Genomic DNA, 14,460 nt, shown 5'->3' with positions numbered 1-14,460 from the left:
GTGTCGAACGCAGCACTAAGATCAAGTAAAACTAGCAATGAGACGCAGCCTTGATCTGACGCAAGTAGCAAGTCGTTTGTGATTTTTACAAGTGCAGTTTCTGTGCTATGATGGGGCCTGAAACCTGACTGAAATTCTTCAAATATATTATTATTTTGCAAGAAGGAGCACAATTGAGCAGACACAACTTTTTCTAGAATTTTAGACATAAATGGAAGATTAGAAATGGGTCTGTAATTTGCCAGTTTCTGATTATTATCAGTGTTGAAAACAGTTGAGCTGCCAAATATTTTTGTGGAAACCTTAATACATTTTATTTCAGGATTCACAGATAAATAGAATCAAAAGAACAACATTTATTTGGAATAGACATTTTTGTAACATTGATAAATGTTGTTTACTGTTACTTTTGATCAATTTAATGCATCCTTGCTGAATTAAAATAATCTGGATTTAAAAATAATTTATTAAAAAAGTCATTATTTTTTTACTTTTTAAAAACTGTGTCTCATTAAAAATGTTACATATTCTGTCAGAAGTAAAGTGTATGCAGTATATAAATTGATGTGTATATTTGCAAAAATATCAATGTACTGTTTCATTATCTCACACAGGTCTTCCAGATCGCTTATGTGATCCTTAAAGCTGCAAACTCCCCTCGGCCTGGAAACTGGATTCTAGAACGTTCTCTGGACGGTGAAACATACACGCCGTGGCAGTATTACGCGATTACAGACACAGAATGCATCACGCGCTTCAACGTCATCCCCAGAACAGGCCCACCGTCCTACATGCAAGATGACGAGGTCATCTGTACTTCCTTCTACTCTAAAATCCATCCTCTGGAGAACGGCGAGGTGAGAAACACCTTCACTCACATGGAAACAAACATAAGTAGCGCAGTAAAGCCATTTTGAAATGATTATGTCGTGAATGGCATATTTTGAAGAATCATAACCTGTGTTGTTTTATCAATTCATTTAAAATGTTAAACAAGGTGTCACACTGCAAAAAATGCTTTTCTTACTTAGATTTTTTGTCTTGTTTCCAGCCAAAATATCTAAAAAATCTTGAATCAGGAAGGGTTTTCTAAACAAGTAAAAATTATTATCTTGTTTTTTGTGAAAACAAGTCAAAATTAAGTGAGTTTTTGCTTAAAACAAGCAAAATAATCTGCCAATGGGGTAAGAAAAAAAAATCTTATTTCAAGCAGACAACTAGATTATTTTTCTTACCCCACTGGCAGATTATTTTGCTTGTTTTAAGCAAAAACTCACCTAATTTTGACTTGTTTTTACCAAAAAAAGACACAAATTTTTACTTGTCTAGAAAATCCTTCCTGGTTCAAGAATTTTTAGATATTTTAGCTGGAAACAAGACAAAAAATCTAAGTAAGAAAAGCATTTTTTTGCAGTGCATAGATTTCGATAGTCACTTTACTCGCTCTCTACTTCTTGTATGATTGGCTAACCTCACATGGTAATCTGACCATGCATTGTCACATTTATTACATGATTCTATACTAAATAAATACATGCACATGAAATATTCAGAATATATTTTGGTACAAAGCACATATATTGCATGAGTTTAGAACAACATGACTAAATGATGGCAGAATTGCCATTTTTGGGTCTACTGTCTCTTTAAATGCATTTGAATAAGTGGCACAGAGAGTTAAGAAATGAACACGGAGAACCTCACAGTCTCGCTTGACAGCATTTTAAGTTACTTCATTAACTGTAAATCCTAATTAGAGAAAATAGACAAGAGAAAAATATATCTGCAGTCACACAGACACAAACGGTGTCCTTCTCATTCACAGCCCACTCAATAACACACACTCGCTCTCATTTACACAGATATCAGATCACATTTACATACAAACCAAAAGCATGTAGAATTATGCATGTTTGCATTAATACAGCTGCTAACTTCCCCACACAGTGCATCTGACAGCTAATAGCAGGCTGACATGAACACCCACACACGGATGATAAATGAGACGGAAGTTCTCTTACAGCAGCCGGTTTGATGTGTGTGTGTGTGTGTGTGTGTGTGTGTGTGTGTGTTTCTGAGAGTCAAATTTAAAGCTGTCAGATCATAGGATTATATTGAGCGGTATTGTGTATGTGTGTGTGTGTGTGTGTGTGTGTGCCGTACTAATGAGGGAGGTGGGTGGGGAGATCAAGCCTGGACTCAAATGTCGCTCTATCTCTTTTTAAAACAGACAGCATAAACTCACACAGCACTAATTAGCACACATCATTAACCCAAGAAAAACAGCCCAGTACTGCACATGCACACATGCTTGCATCACTTCCTTGAGCTGCATTTGCATTGAAACTGTGATTGAATTTAGTTTATATGTTTATTAGTATATTCCATTAAACCTTTGTTGGTTGTTGGTCAAACTTTTTTAAATTTGTCCAAAAAAAAAAAAAAAAAAAACATTGACATCATTGGAAAAAAAGTCAAATTTTTGATCTTCAAGGACCAAAATGACACATAGAAAATGAGAAATGCAAAAAATGTGAAATTACAGAACATTGTTGTTACAAATCTGCAAAGTAGTATTTGTTAATGTTTTAAATTTGTTAATGTATGTAAATATCCAAATGCAATACCTAATAAAACTGTGTAATTATGTTTGAAAATAATTGTATAAACAACTAGGCAAAAAACAGCCCTGTATACAGGCATCTAGTGGTTAAATCCTGGAATTACGTTTCTTTATTACCACCATTTTTAACTTAACTGTATTATTGTATACTGTTTTAGTTCATATAGACAAAAATGCAGCATCATTTTAAGGTGACTCTTGTCTAGTGCCATGTAATACTTACAAAATAAAGACCCTGGACCACAAAACCTAGGTCTTAGGTAGCACAGGTATATTTGAAGTAATAGCAAAAAATACATTGTATGAGTCAAAATTATCTATTTTTTTTTATCGGGTATTGAGTAAAGATCATGTTCCATGAAGATATTTTGTACATTTTCTACTGCAAATATATCAGAATTATTGGTTAATAATATACATTGCTAAGAACTTCATTTGGACGACTTTAAAGGTGATTTTTTTCCCACCCTCCAGATTCCAGATTTGTACATAGTTGTATCTCATCCAAATATTGTCCTAGAAACCATACATCAATGGAGAGCTTATTTATTCAGCTTTCAGATAATGTATAAATCTCAATTTAAAAATAAATACCCTTATGACTGTTTTTGTGGTCCAGGGTCACATATTATTGAAACAAAATATATTGCATTTATTTAATAAAAAATTTTTTCTTAATGTCTAAATTATGTTTTCAAGCTCTGAGGATCACAAATATGAGAAAGACCAGAGGGTTATTTGTATTATTTTGGTTGGCATTATTTGTGGTTAGCAAGATTGCTTCCGAATTTTCAGATTTTGAAATATATACTCTATGTACATGTACTTAAGCTCTAACAAGTAAGTTGGCTTTTTTATCTCTCCCAAAAAAAAAAAAAAAAAAAGCATGAGTAAATGATTCAATGACTCACTCATTAAAACAGTCACTTGTTGCAATTCATTACTTCTCATTTTCTTTCAGATTCACACCTCACTAATAAACGGCCGTCCCAGTGCAGAAGATCCATCGCCCACGTTACTCAACTTTACCTCGGCACGCTTTATCCGCCTCCAGTTCCGGAGGATCCGCACCCTAAACGCTGACCTCATGACCCTCGCCCTCAATGACCCCCGAGACATCGACCCCATCGTCACCAGGCGGGTGAGTGCCTCAGGTGGAGCTGGAGATGCTAGAGTGTTAGCATGGTGCTACTGTGAGAGGGAGAAAGTGCCACACATGTGTTTATCATCTCTCCATTCCATTCATACGCCATCTGTGTGTGTGGATGGTTGGAGCTAACGCTGCCCGGGCCGCCTCATCCATTACCAGCCTCTCCTCCTCAGACAGATGGGTTTTAATTAAAATCATACAGTAATTAACAAATCAGCCTTCTCTTTCCCTCAAAGACAACATATCACACGCCTCCACCCGCCCACTTCCTCCTACAAACTCATTAACTCTCTGATTGACCTGTTTCCATCAAAGAAGAGTTGCATTGAAATGCAGGATTACGTTTCTCACGTGCATTGAGCAATTTGGATAAATTAACCCAAAGTGTTTAGTTCACAGAGTCACTTTGCAGTCTGAGAGGTTTAAGCCACGTTTAAGTTGCGTATGATTGCAAGGCTAATTAAAAAGGTGATGTGTGTCGTTCTCATATCAAAGTGTATTGTTGTGAGTTTGGTAGGTTGACTTTCCCAGGAACTTTAAAACTGTGGCTCTGTGGCACTTTCAAATCATTGATCTGTTTGCTTGACACACGCTGTATGCAGTCAAAGTATAGTATAAAAGTGTGTTTGTTTATGCAGTGATGCTCAGTCAGTACCTTTAAGTTCGTGTAAGAAAGTAGTTATGGAACATATGCATATTACTTCTGCAGCATACTGTTTGTGTGCATGTAGCCTGCTGAAAAACTCCAGCATTAATTCCATGTGGTTCCATGCTGGTTGGTACTGATATAGTGCTGGTAGTCCTTTGCAATTTTAAATAAGTTATTCAATTTAAACTTAAATTACAAAACTAAAATGTTAATCACGGTCAATTTAAGAGACGCTTTCATGTATCAAAATCTAGCAGACAGCTACTGACAACTAGGTTTGGGTATCGTTTGAATTTTATCGATTTCGATTTCGATTCCGGTTTCGATTGTGCTTATCGATTCCAATTCTTATCGATTCCTAATTCTGATTCCAATAAGATAAAAGTTTTACGTCAAACATTTATTCTGTCTTTTGCCTAGTGTTTTACCAAAAAATACCAGAGAAAAAAACAACTAGACTAATATAAATTTCAAACATGAAATGAAAGACAAGTATAAAAAAAATAAAATCAATTGGCAATAGCATAAATAAATAAAACAAACTAATGTCAGGTACAGAAATTGAAATAAAAAGTTTAAAAACACGGCATAGTTTTCTTTTCATAATTGAAATATTGATTAATCCTCATTAGATTTATAAACGATATTCAGTCAGTTAATTATTTTCTTTTGTTCTTTGATTAACATTAATGAAAGGCAGCACGTTTATTAGACGGCTGTCTCTTTAACCCCGAACAAAGATCTAAAAATACTGTTACACATGCGTTTTCTTTTTCACTTGTTTGTGTTCACTCAAGACAAAACAACACTGTGTTTAGGAGGATATGGTAGGGCTGCACCATAGATCATTTTTCTGATCAAAATTGCGATTTGCGATTTAAAATGTGATTTACTACTGTTTCATAAAAGAGCAACAGGTTTGAAATGGTGGTTTTAACAGCACCAAAGAAAGACCAAGAATAATCACAAAGTATGCTACACTGGGAACCTGCATCGAGACCACATTAAAATCACATTACAATATGAACGTGCAAATTGTTAAGCGGAATCGAAATGCACGTGTCTTATCGAATACCTGGTTATTGGAAATTTGGAACCAGTTCTAAAATGGAACCGCTTCTCGATACCCAACTCTACTGACAACAAGAAAGTTGCTAGTGAAAGGAATAAATGTGTAAAAAAGTAATTTAATTCAAGAGCATAACCTTATTGCAGACAATAGTAACAATAGCTAAAGGAAAATAATTTAACCAAAGTCAAGGACATCGCCCATTAAGTCTGAACACTAATCACCATAATAGCGACAACAAACTTTAGATTTTTCAAGGTAACAATTTACATCTAGATAAATTCCTTATTTTGATTCATATATTTAAAAATGTTTAGCGGAGTGCTTCACAAACTCCTACTTTCATCATGTTAGGGCTTATGTGAATTTGTAGCTGAAAAGCATGAGTGTTCATAGAGTTAACCTTATAGATATTTTGCTTCCAAGATTCTATGTGCTACAGACCCAAATAATCTTTGCCAACATGCTTCTGTAAATATTGAAAATAGTAATAATAAACCTTGATCTCTCACTTTGGAGGGTAAAGCGTAGAAAATATTCTTGTTTCCAATCTATTGGATGCAGTAATTAAGTTATGTGTTTCAGTTAGAGTTTAATGTGATTGTTTTGCTTTTGTTTTTCAGTATTACTACTCCATTAAGGATATATCAGTAGGAGGCATGTGCATCTGTTATGGTCACGCTAAGGCCTGCCCTCTCAACCCGTACAACAAGGTTTGTCATCGAATGCTAAAGAATCTTTATTCTCAAATGTGCACTTTAATTAGGTTTATTAGTTGAGCTTTGTTACTAAGTTCTTAATTAGAGACTAATCACTTTTGGCCTGGCATGCACTCACAACAGTAAAAAAAATCAGTAATTAAATAGTTACATTTGTGTGTTGTATGATCATAATGCGATTTTTATTTATTTATTTATTTATTTATTTATTTTGTGGCACATGTTTGTGTGTGTAAAATTTTGTGTAATAGTCACTCCCATAAACATCAAATCATCCAAAAAGATTTAGCTTTTTCACATTTTCAGATAACTTTTGGGAAATAATTTGACAAATATATATGAAATATGTTTCAGTGTGTGTAAACATGTAAGTACATCACTGTCACACATTTTAACATAGTCTAAATTTGAAATGCACTGTGAATGCACTGAAAGGCTGTAAGGAAAGTGTAATGAAGTTCATTAAATTCAGAGTTGTTTGCATTCCAGTAAAGTACTGTCCGTTGTTTAACATTTTTATCGTAACACAGTTTTAAAAAAGTAAAAGCTGCTTGCTTAGTCTTTCATCTCAGTTTCTGATGGTTAAAACTGAAGTGTCATATTGAAATTCATGCTTCATGCATTCATTGGCGTCTCAGTCATTTTGACATTAAGTGCTGTTAGACCACTACTTGGCTCCAAAATATAGCTTTTTTTTTTTTAAGTTTTATTATACACAGCAGAGAAAGCCCCAGTAGTGCTTAACACGCTTACTCAGTTTGCCATCTCTAATTGAGTTTTAATAGGGAAGGGATTCTTAAATCATTTCTGAACGACACACAGTTGGTTTGATTGACTGTTTGGTTTCCGTGTCAGAAATTCAGCTGCGAGTGTGAACACAACACATGTGGCGAAAGCTGTGACCGCTGTTGCCCTGGTTACAACCAGAAACCCTGGATGGCGGGAACCTTCCTCACACGCCACGTCTGTGAAAGTAAGAGGTCTCAGTAATGTCCTACAGAACTGTGCATGCTTACTAACCTTTTTTTTTCTTATTGTAAATGTGGTCTATAAACATTAGGAACATCAGTTCAGGTCATATGACATCTGAATCACATCATAGTCATGCTATGTAAAAGCTGAATGAATTATGTAACAGTTGCGCTGCAAAAAATGCTTTTCTTTTTTGGATTTTTTGACTTGTTTCCAAGCTGCTTTGACTTGTTTCAAGCAAAAATGCAAATAATTTTGACTTGTTTTTTTCTGAAACTCCTCTAGAAAATCTTTATTGATTTAACAATATTCTGATATTTTAGCTGGAAAAAAGACAAAAAAATCTACGTAAGAAAAGCATTTTTTGCAGTGTAGAATCTCTCAGTCTGGTTGGTTGATTACCATTTCAAGATTAGTTAATGTAACAATCCAACAGCACTGCAACTCTCAGCTGTTTGTGTCATTAAATCCTAAATACTACATTTACTTATATGACAATACGTACTGAGAACTGGCACAAGCTGCGATGCTTAGCTTAGTATTAGTAGCAGAGATTTAGACATCTCTTTTGAACTAGCAATGGAAGATCCTGAATTTATGAAATTTGCAGTATTCAGATCAACTCTTCCTCATGTGGTATTGCCATTTTTAGTGTCATGTGTCAGGAGCCAGTTGTAAAGCCGCACTGTTTCTCTTATTGTTGTGTAATTATGTGATGACTTTATTTGCCAGAGTGTAACTGCCATGGCAAATCAGAGGAGTGCTATTACAACCAGACTGTGGCTGATGCCAAGCTGAGTTTGAATATTCATGGTGAATATGAAGGGGGCGGAGTCTGCCTTGGTTGCTCTGAAAACACAGGAGGAATTAACTGTCAATCATGTGAAGATGGCTACTACAGACCAAGTGAGGTGAGTTTATTTATTCAGTTCTTGAGAATTTTTGCCCCTTATTATTAATGACTAAAAGCAACAATTTTGGGGGGGAATGTCTCCCATGTCTGACTTTAAACATGAACTCTTGCCATGGGTCAACCTCATTTTTAAGGCAGAGACAATCAGTGGGTTTTGTTGTGCAATTGAACATCATGTGAATATTTCCCCAGGTGCTTCCAGATGACCACTGGCCCTGCAGACCCTGCTCATGTGATCTGAGAGGTTCACTGCACTCTGCATGTGTTCCAGATGAGAGTCAGGCCACTGCAGGTACAACACAACACCCACAAGATGTGTAGCTCAGTAGCCCTGTTTACACCTAGTAAGTGTTTTTGCTGATCGTATCACTGAAACCACATACGGAGGTCGTTAGAAGCATATGAACACGGTGCATTGTAGGGTAAACACTCATCCTTCCTTTGTGCATCACATGGTAGATGAAATAAAATGTGCTAGTTGCTTAGTTAGTAGTGATAGTGAGCTGGTTTTGTTGAACAATCTGTAGTAGAAGTTAAATGTACCTGCAAAAAGAAACCTACCATTTTAAGAAAACAACAAAGGATTTTTCCAAAAGAGTATTAAATAAACTCAAAAAACTTTTTGGAATTGATTTTATACATAAATAAACTACAGCTAAGGAATGCCATTCTGTCTGAAATGACATAAAGAAACATTTTTGCTTGTGCAAAAATGCAGTAAAATGTGGCTGCTGTCAAAAATAATGTCATAAATAGATTTTATTAATCAATAAACTTCAATTATCTAAATTGAATCAACATTTGGTGTGACCATCCTTTGTGTTTAAAGCAGCTTTCACCCTAGGTGCACTTGCACATAGTTTTTCAGGTAGCTTTGTAGATGGGTCTCTTGAAGCATCTTGGAGATGTTGCCACAGTTCTTCTGGATTTAGTCTCAGTTTGTTCTGTTTCTTTGTGTGATTCCAGACAGACTGATGAGGATGAGATCAGATCTCTGTGTGGAGCACTGGCTGTTGTCAGACTCCTTGTGCAAACAAAAATCTCACTGGATTATCACAATGGCAAAATGAATATTTGGAAATGTAAACTGATATTTCCTACTGACACACTACAGCAAAAGATAGAAATTACTGACTTAAAACCATTTTTAGCTGGTGAAACTTCTAGTGGCCTAAGACTTTTGCACAGTACTGTATATATGTATATTACTTGGAAAATGTTGAAAACTATTTCACTACAAATATTCTGAATGTTTAACCTTTACTGGCTGTTTTTTATGAAAACAGAGCAAAATAGGTTTTTAGGATGGTATTACTGTATGTTGGTGAACTTGGAATTTAAGGCCTTCTTATCATGTAGAATTATCAGGATTTTAAGCATTTTATCAGTTTTTATATTTGAGGGGTGAATGATGAGACATTTTTAAGAATATATATGTTTAGCTTATTGCAATACACAGATAGCACAAGCCTGATTTCCACAAACTCTCTCTTATTTACTTTTGCATGGAGGAAAATGTATATAAACATGATCACAACTCACCGTTTTGGCATTTAGCATGTTTTTGAGCAAGTTCTACCTTTATGTATTGCTTAAATATGTATCTGAATTTAGATTGTACTGTTTTCTTGTTGCTTATTTTATCTTCATAGTATTGACAGAAACCTCAAGCCACTTAAAGAGACTGTGATCATTATAAGATATAAGAACTAGTATGACTAACTAATATGTGACCCTGGACCACAAAACCAGTCTTAAGTCGCTGGGGTATATTTGTAGCAATAGCCAAAAATACATTGCATGGGTCAAAATTATTGATTTTTCTTTTATGCCAAAAATCATTAAGAAATTAAGTAAAGTTCATGTTCCATGAAGATTTTTTGTAAAATTCCTACTGTAAACCTATCAAAATATAATTTTTGATTAGTAAAATGCATTGTTAAGAACCTAATTTGGACAACTTTAAAGGTGATTTTCTCAGTCTTTTTGATTTTTTTGCACCCTCAGATTCCAGATTTCAAATAGATGTATCTCAGTCAAATATTGTCCCATCCTAACAAACCATACATCAATAGAAAGCTTATTTATTGGAATAAATCTCAGTTTCAAATTTAACCTTATGACTGGTTTTGTGGTCCAGGGTCACATATGAGTTTTACTTCGTGTTTGTGTGTGTGTTTGAGTAAAGGTGTTGTGTGTTGAGCAGGAGCTCAGGCTGTAATGCTGTGTTTTGTTGTCTCTGCAGGTTTGGCAGTGGGCTCGTGCATCTGTAAGCAGGGATACGCAGGTGAGAAGTGTGACAGGTGTGCGTTTGGATACACAGGATTCCCTCTGTGTGAGCGATGCGACTGCAGCAGTGAAGGCAGCGTTAACCAGGATCCCTGCCAGCCGCCCTGTGTGTGTAAGGTACGACACGTGTTTGCGCATTAACACTGGCCTCCCTCGGCTTATACAGCCACCATCCCTGCACTCAAGTTTTTCTTGACAAACCTTTTTTATCTAGTTATATTATTATCATATGTTATTTTTCCTCCAAATCTGGGGCTGTGTGGTCAAAAGTTCCAAATTGCACTTTATTTAAAACATTATCTCATAACATTTTCATCATGTGCTCTAGAAATGTGCTTTTTACCCCTTTAGTCAGACACAATCTTTAAAGCACAAAATTTGCCTCACAAAACGTATTGATTAGATTTTTGATTTTCTGAGAAATAGTTTCATGGAGGTCAGTGCAATTCCTCGGGTGTGCAGGTTGGGGTCGTGATGTTTCGATATTCATGGATGCCAATCTGTTGTTTGCAGGATGCTTTTAGAGTTTATCCCGCATGAGCCAATTACAAAAAGTGGTTTCTAGAGATCCATGCAGGATGATCTTTGACCCTTGTTAGGTTAATTATTGAGATGCAGAAGATCACACATACACTGTTCGTGGGAAGAACAGAGAACCTGCAGTATTAGTGATTTAACAAGCAACTTACAGAGATAATTACACTCACTGATCAATTAGTTCAGAGACGAGGATCTTCATTCAGCTGACAGACGCCAGATATTTGATTCTGGTAAACTGCAGCACTGGGCAGACGGATATTTTTCCACAACGACCTCTTTGCTAGATAGCCAGAAGCACATTAAAACATTTATACTCTAAAGAACAAGGAACTGGTAGAGGTGCAAGCAGGGCTTTACGCTTACTTTTCCTTTTAGGAGCATTTGTGCTCCTGACTTAAAAACAGTCAAAATTTCAGGAGCAGCTTCTAATGACATTTTTTTTTTTGTCATTAGAGAATTTCAAAGGATTTCAAAAAATTCTTAAATCAAGAAAGATTTAAGAATCAAAGTCAAAATTTAAGCAAGTTTTCTGTTTGAAATAAGACTTATATAATATTACTTACCTCATTGGCAGATTATGTTGCTTGTTCTAAGCAAAATCCCACTTAATTTTGGTTTGTTTTTTTCTGGGGAAAAAAAAGCAAAAAAACAAAAAAAAACTTTTTACTTGTCTAGAAAAACCTTTATTAAGAATTTTTTTATATTTTGGCTGGAAACAAGACAAACGAAGAATAACACACAAACACACAAGAACACACACACAAAAAATTTCCATTGAGGTAATATTTAAGTCCCTAGAGTGATTTACAAGGGAATTTTGTTTTTACTTTTGTAATGGCCTTTTTTGCAACTTTATTAAAAGTATGTAATCTTTTACACTGCAAAAATGCTTTTCTTACTTAGATTTTTTGTCTTATTTCCAGCCAAAATATCTAAAAATTCTTAAATCAAAAAGGATTTTCTAGAGGAGTAAAAATTAATGTCTTGTTTTCAGAAAAAACAAGCCAAAATTAAGCTATTTTTTTCTTAGAACAAGCAAAATAATCTGCCAATGGGGTAAGAATTATTATTATTATTTTTTAAAAACAGAAAACAAGATTATTTTTCTTACCCCTATGGCAGATTATTTAGCTTGTTTCAAGCAAAAAGCGCACTTAATTTTGACTTGTTTTTTTTCTGCAAATAAGACATTTTTACTTGTCTAGAAAATCCTTCTTGATTTAAGAATTTTTAGATATTTTGGCTGGAAACAAGACAAAAAATCTTAGTAAGAAAAGCATTTTTTTGCAGTGTATGTCAATTAAAAAAAAAAAAAAAAAAAAAAAAAAAAAAATATATATATATATATATATATATATATATATATATATATACTGTATATAATTTTTCTTTTTTTTTAAGCTTTTAAAAATTTCTAATTCTAACAACAGAATGATAACAAGTAGAATAAGAATAAGTTACCAATCAAATTAAATCATTATTAACAAATGTTTATTTGTTATAGGTGGCACAGAAGAGCACAAAGGTGTATTGTAGGTGTATTTTCATGATTAATGAGGCTAATTAATTAATTTAATCACTGAATCATATCATTCATTTGTTTATTCGAACAGCTGATTCATTCAGGAATAAAGCGAGTGACTGTCTTTATCAATGGGAAATTGAATCATTGACTCACTAGATTTGTTTAAAAATGCACATTCATTCATAAACGAAAGACTGCTGTGTTTGAATAGAGATGTGCAATGGCTCAGTTGTGACTTACTTTAAACTATTTTAACAATGAAAGCAAAATCAGGCAATAGTGTTAATAGTTAGTCAATGTAAGTCACTTAATCTTAACTTCTTGTTTATTTAACTGTTGTATTGCCTCAAAGTCTCATTTACAAACTCCCTTAAAAATCATTAAAAACTGTCACAAAGTTCCATTACAATCAACAAAGCCCTTTACACTTTGTTTATGAAAGGAACCTCGGTTCTCTCAGAGAGGGAACGAGTACTGCGTACCTTGCCGTGCAAGCGCGTGCTCTGGGCGCTTTTATGATGAAAAAACCAGAGTGTAGCTACCTTCGAGCGATATTTATAGGCTTGGATCACGCCACTTTCGGCGGGAGATGACGTATTAGGCGCGAAAGGCTCTCATTGGAGCTGGTTTCGCGCCAAGCCTCGCTCGATAGGTGCTGCAGTTGCTGCAGAGCAGCCAATAGGCAAGCAATACGCCTCGCCTATGTCTGCTCACTGCGGCAACGCGTTTTACATTAATACAAAATTAAGGATAATTTTTTGGCTTCAATATCTCTCGCGGAAAGGATTTTCCCCAAGCGTAAGCTAGCTTACGCAGTACTCGTTCCCTCTCTGAGAGAACCGAGGTTACGTTAGTAACCGAGTACGTTTTCTCAGTCTTTTTGATTTTTTTGCATCCTCAGATTTCTGATTTCAAATAGCTGTATCTCGGCCAAATATTGTCCTATCCTATCAAACCACACATCAATAGAAAGCTTATTGTATAAATAAGTGTATAAATCTCAGTTTTGTCAAATTTAACCTTATGACTGGTTTTGTGGTCCAGCGTCACAAATATGCTGATCGGGTCAGTCGCAAATGGTGCTCCCAAATATTTTTTCATAGTCGCACACAGTAGTTTTCAGTTTCAAATGCGACTGTAGAACCCTGGGCACAAGGGAGAACTTCAAACAAGAGGAAGTTACAATGAAGCTAAATATTTACCTTGACATTTATTCATGTAGCAAAAACATTTAACCAAAGAGACTATGTTAGACAAATATGTTAGCGAGATAGTTTTTACAAAAATAGCTTGGATTTCACTTTAATAATGTAGAAATGCACTGCTATGTAGCTGCGGTGTTTGTCTTGATGCTTGGTTGGCAATGTTGGGGTGATCTTACGTCCTCTAGCCCAGGTGTCCTCCGGAGGATTTGCCAATGCTGAGCTTCAAAACAAATGCAAGAAATCAGACCTGGCCTATGATCATTATGGTCAAAGCTTACAGCACAGTCCATTGGCCAAGGGTAATAAAGACAACATAATCTCATGTGCCTCACTGAGAGCTCATACTCCTAACTGGAGTGAATGGATTTCAAATTGTTCATGAAAGCAAGAATGGTGATGGTCAACTACACTGCAAAAAATGTTTTTTGTTTTTTTTTGGCTTAGATTTTTTGTCTTGTTTCCAGCCAAAATATCTAAAAACTCTTAAATCAAAAAGGATTTTCAGAAAAAAAAAAGTCAAAATTAAGTGTTTTTTGCTTAAAATGAGCAAAATAATCCACCAATGGGGTAAGAAAAATAATCTTGTTTTCTGTTTGAAATAATATTTTTGTTCTTACCCCATTGGCAGATTATTTTACGTGTTCTAAGCAAAAACTCACTTAATTTTGACTTGTTTTTTCTGAAAACAAGACAATAATTTATGCTTGTTTAGAAAATCCTTCTTGATATAAGAATTTTTAGATATTTGGGCTGGAAACAAGACAAAACTATGAGGGGCCGTATAGGCCATAATTATTGAAATGTTT

The 14,460-nt window shown here is 34.9% G+C and overlaps 1 protein-coding gene across 1 annotated transcript in view; it reads left to right on the top strand.

The window, feature by feature from the left end:
* LOC141283312 (laminin subunit alpha-2-like) overlaps positions 1 to 14,460 on the top strand; it is a 194,633-nt gene that overhangs the window by 27,236 nt on the left and 152,937 nt on the right. Inside the window, exons 4-10 of the mRNA XM_073816596.1 lie at positions 615 to 857; positions 3,585 to 3,764; positions 6,115 to 6,204; positions 7,066 to 7,183; positions 7,915 to 8,093; positions 8,288 to 8,387; positions 10,341 to 10,501. Coding sequence (XP_073672697.1) covers positions 615 to 857; positions 3,585 to 3,764; positions 6,115 to 6,204; positions 7,066 to 7,183; positions 7,915 to 8,093; positions 8,288 to 8,387; positions 10,341 to 10,501 — 1,071 coding nt within the window. The remainder of the gene's footprint in view (positions 1 to 614; positions 858 to 3,584; positions 3,765 to 6,114; positions 6,205 to 7,065; positions 7,184 to 7,914; positions 8,094 to 8,287; positions 8,388 to 10,340; positions 10,502 to 14,460) is intronic.

This window comes from Garra rufa, chromosome 13 (assembly GCF_049309525.1).
Source record: "Garra rufa chromosome 13, GarRuf1.0, whole genome shotgun sequence".
Taxonomy (NCBI): domain Eukaryota; kingdom Metazoa; phylum Chordata; class Actinopteri; order Cypriniformes; family Cyprinidae; genus Garra; species Garra rufa.
This window is presented reverse-complemented; position numbering and strand designations above follow the sequence as displayed.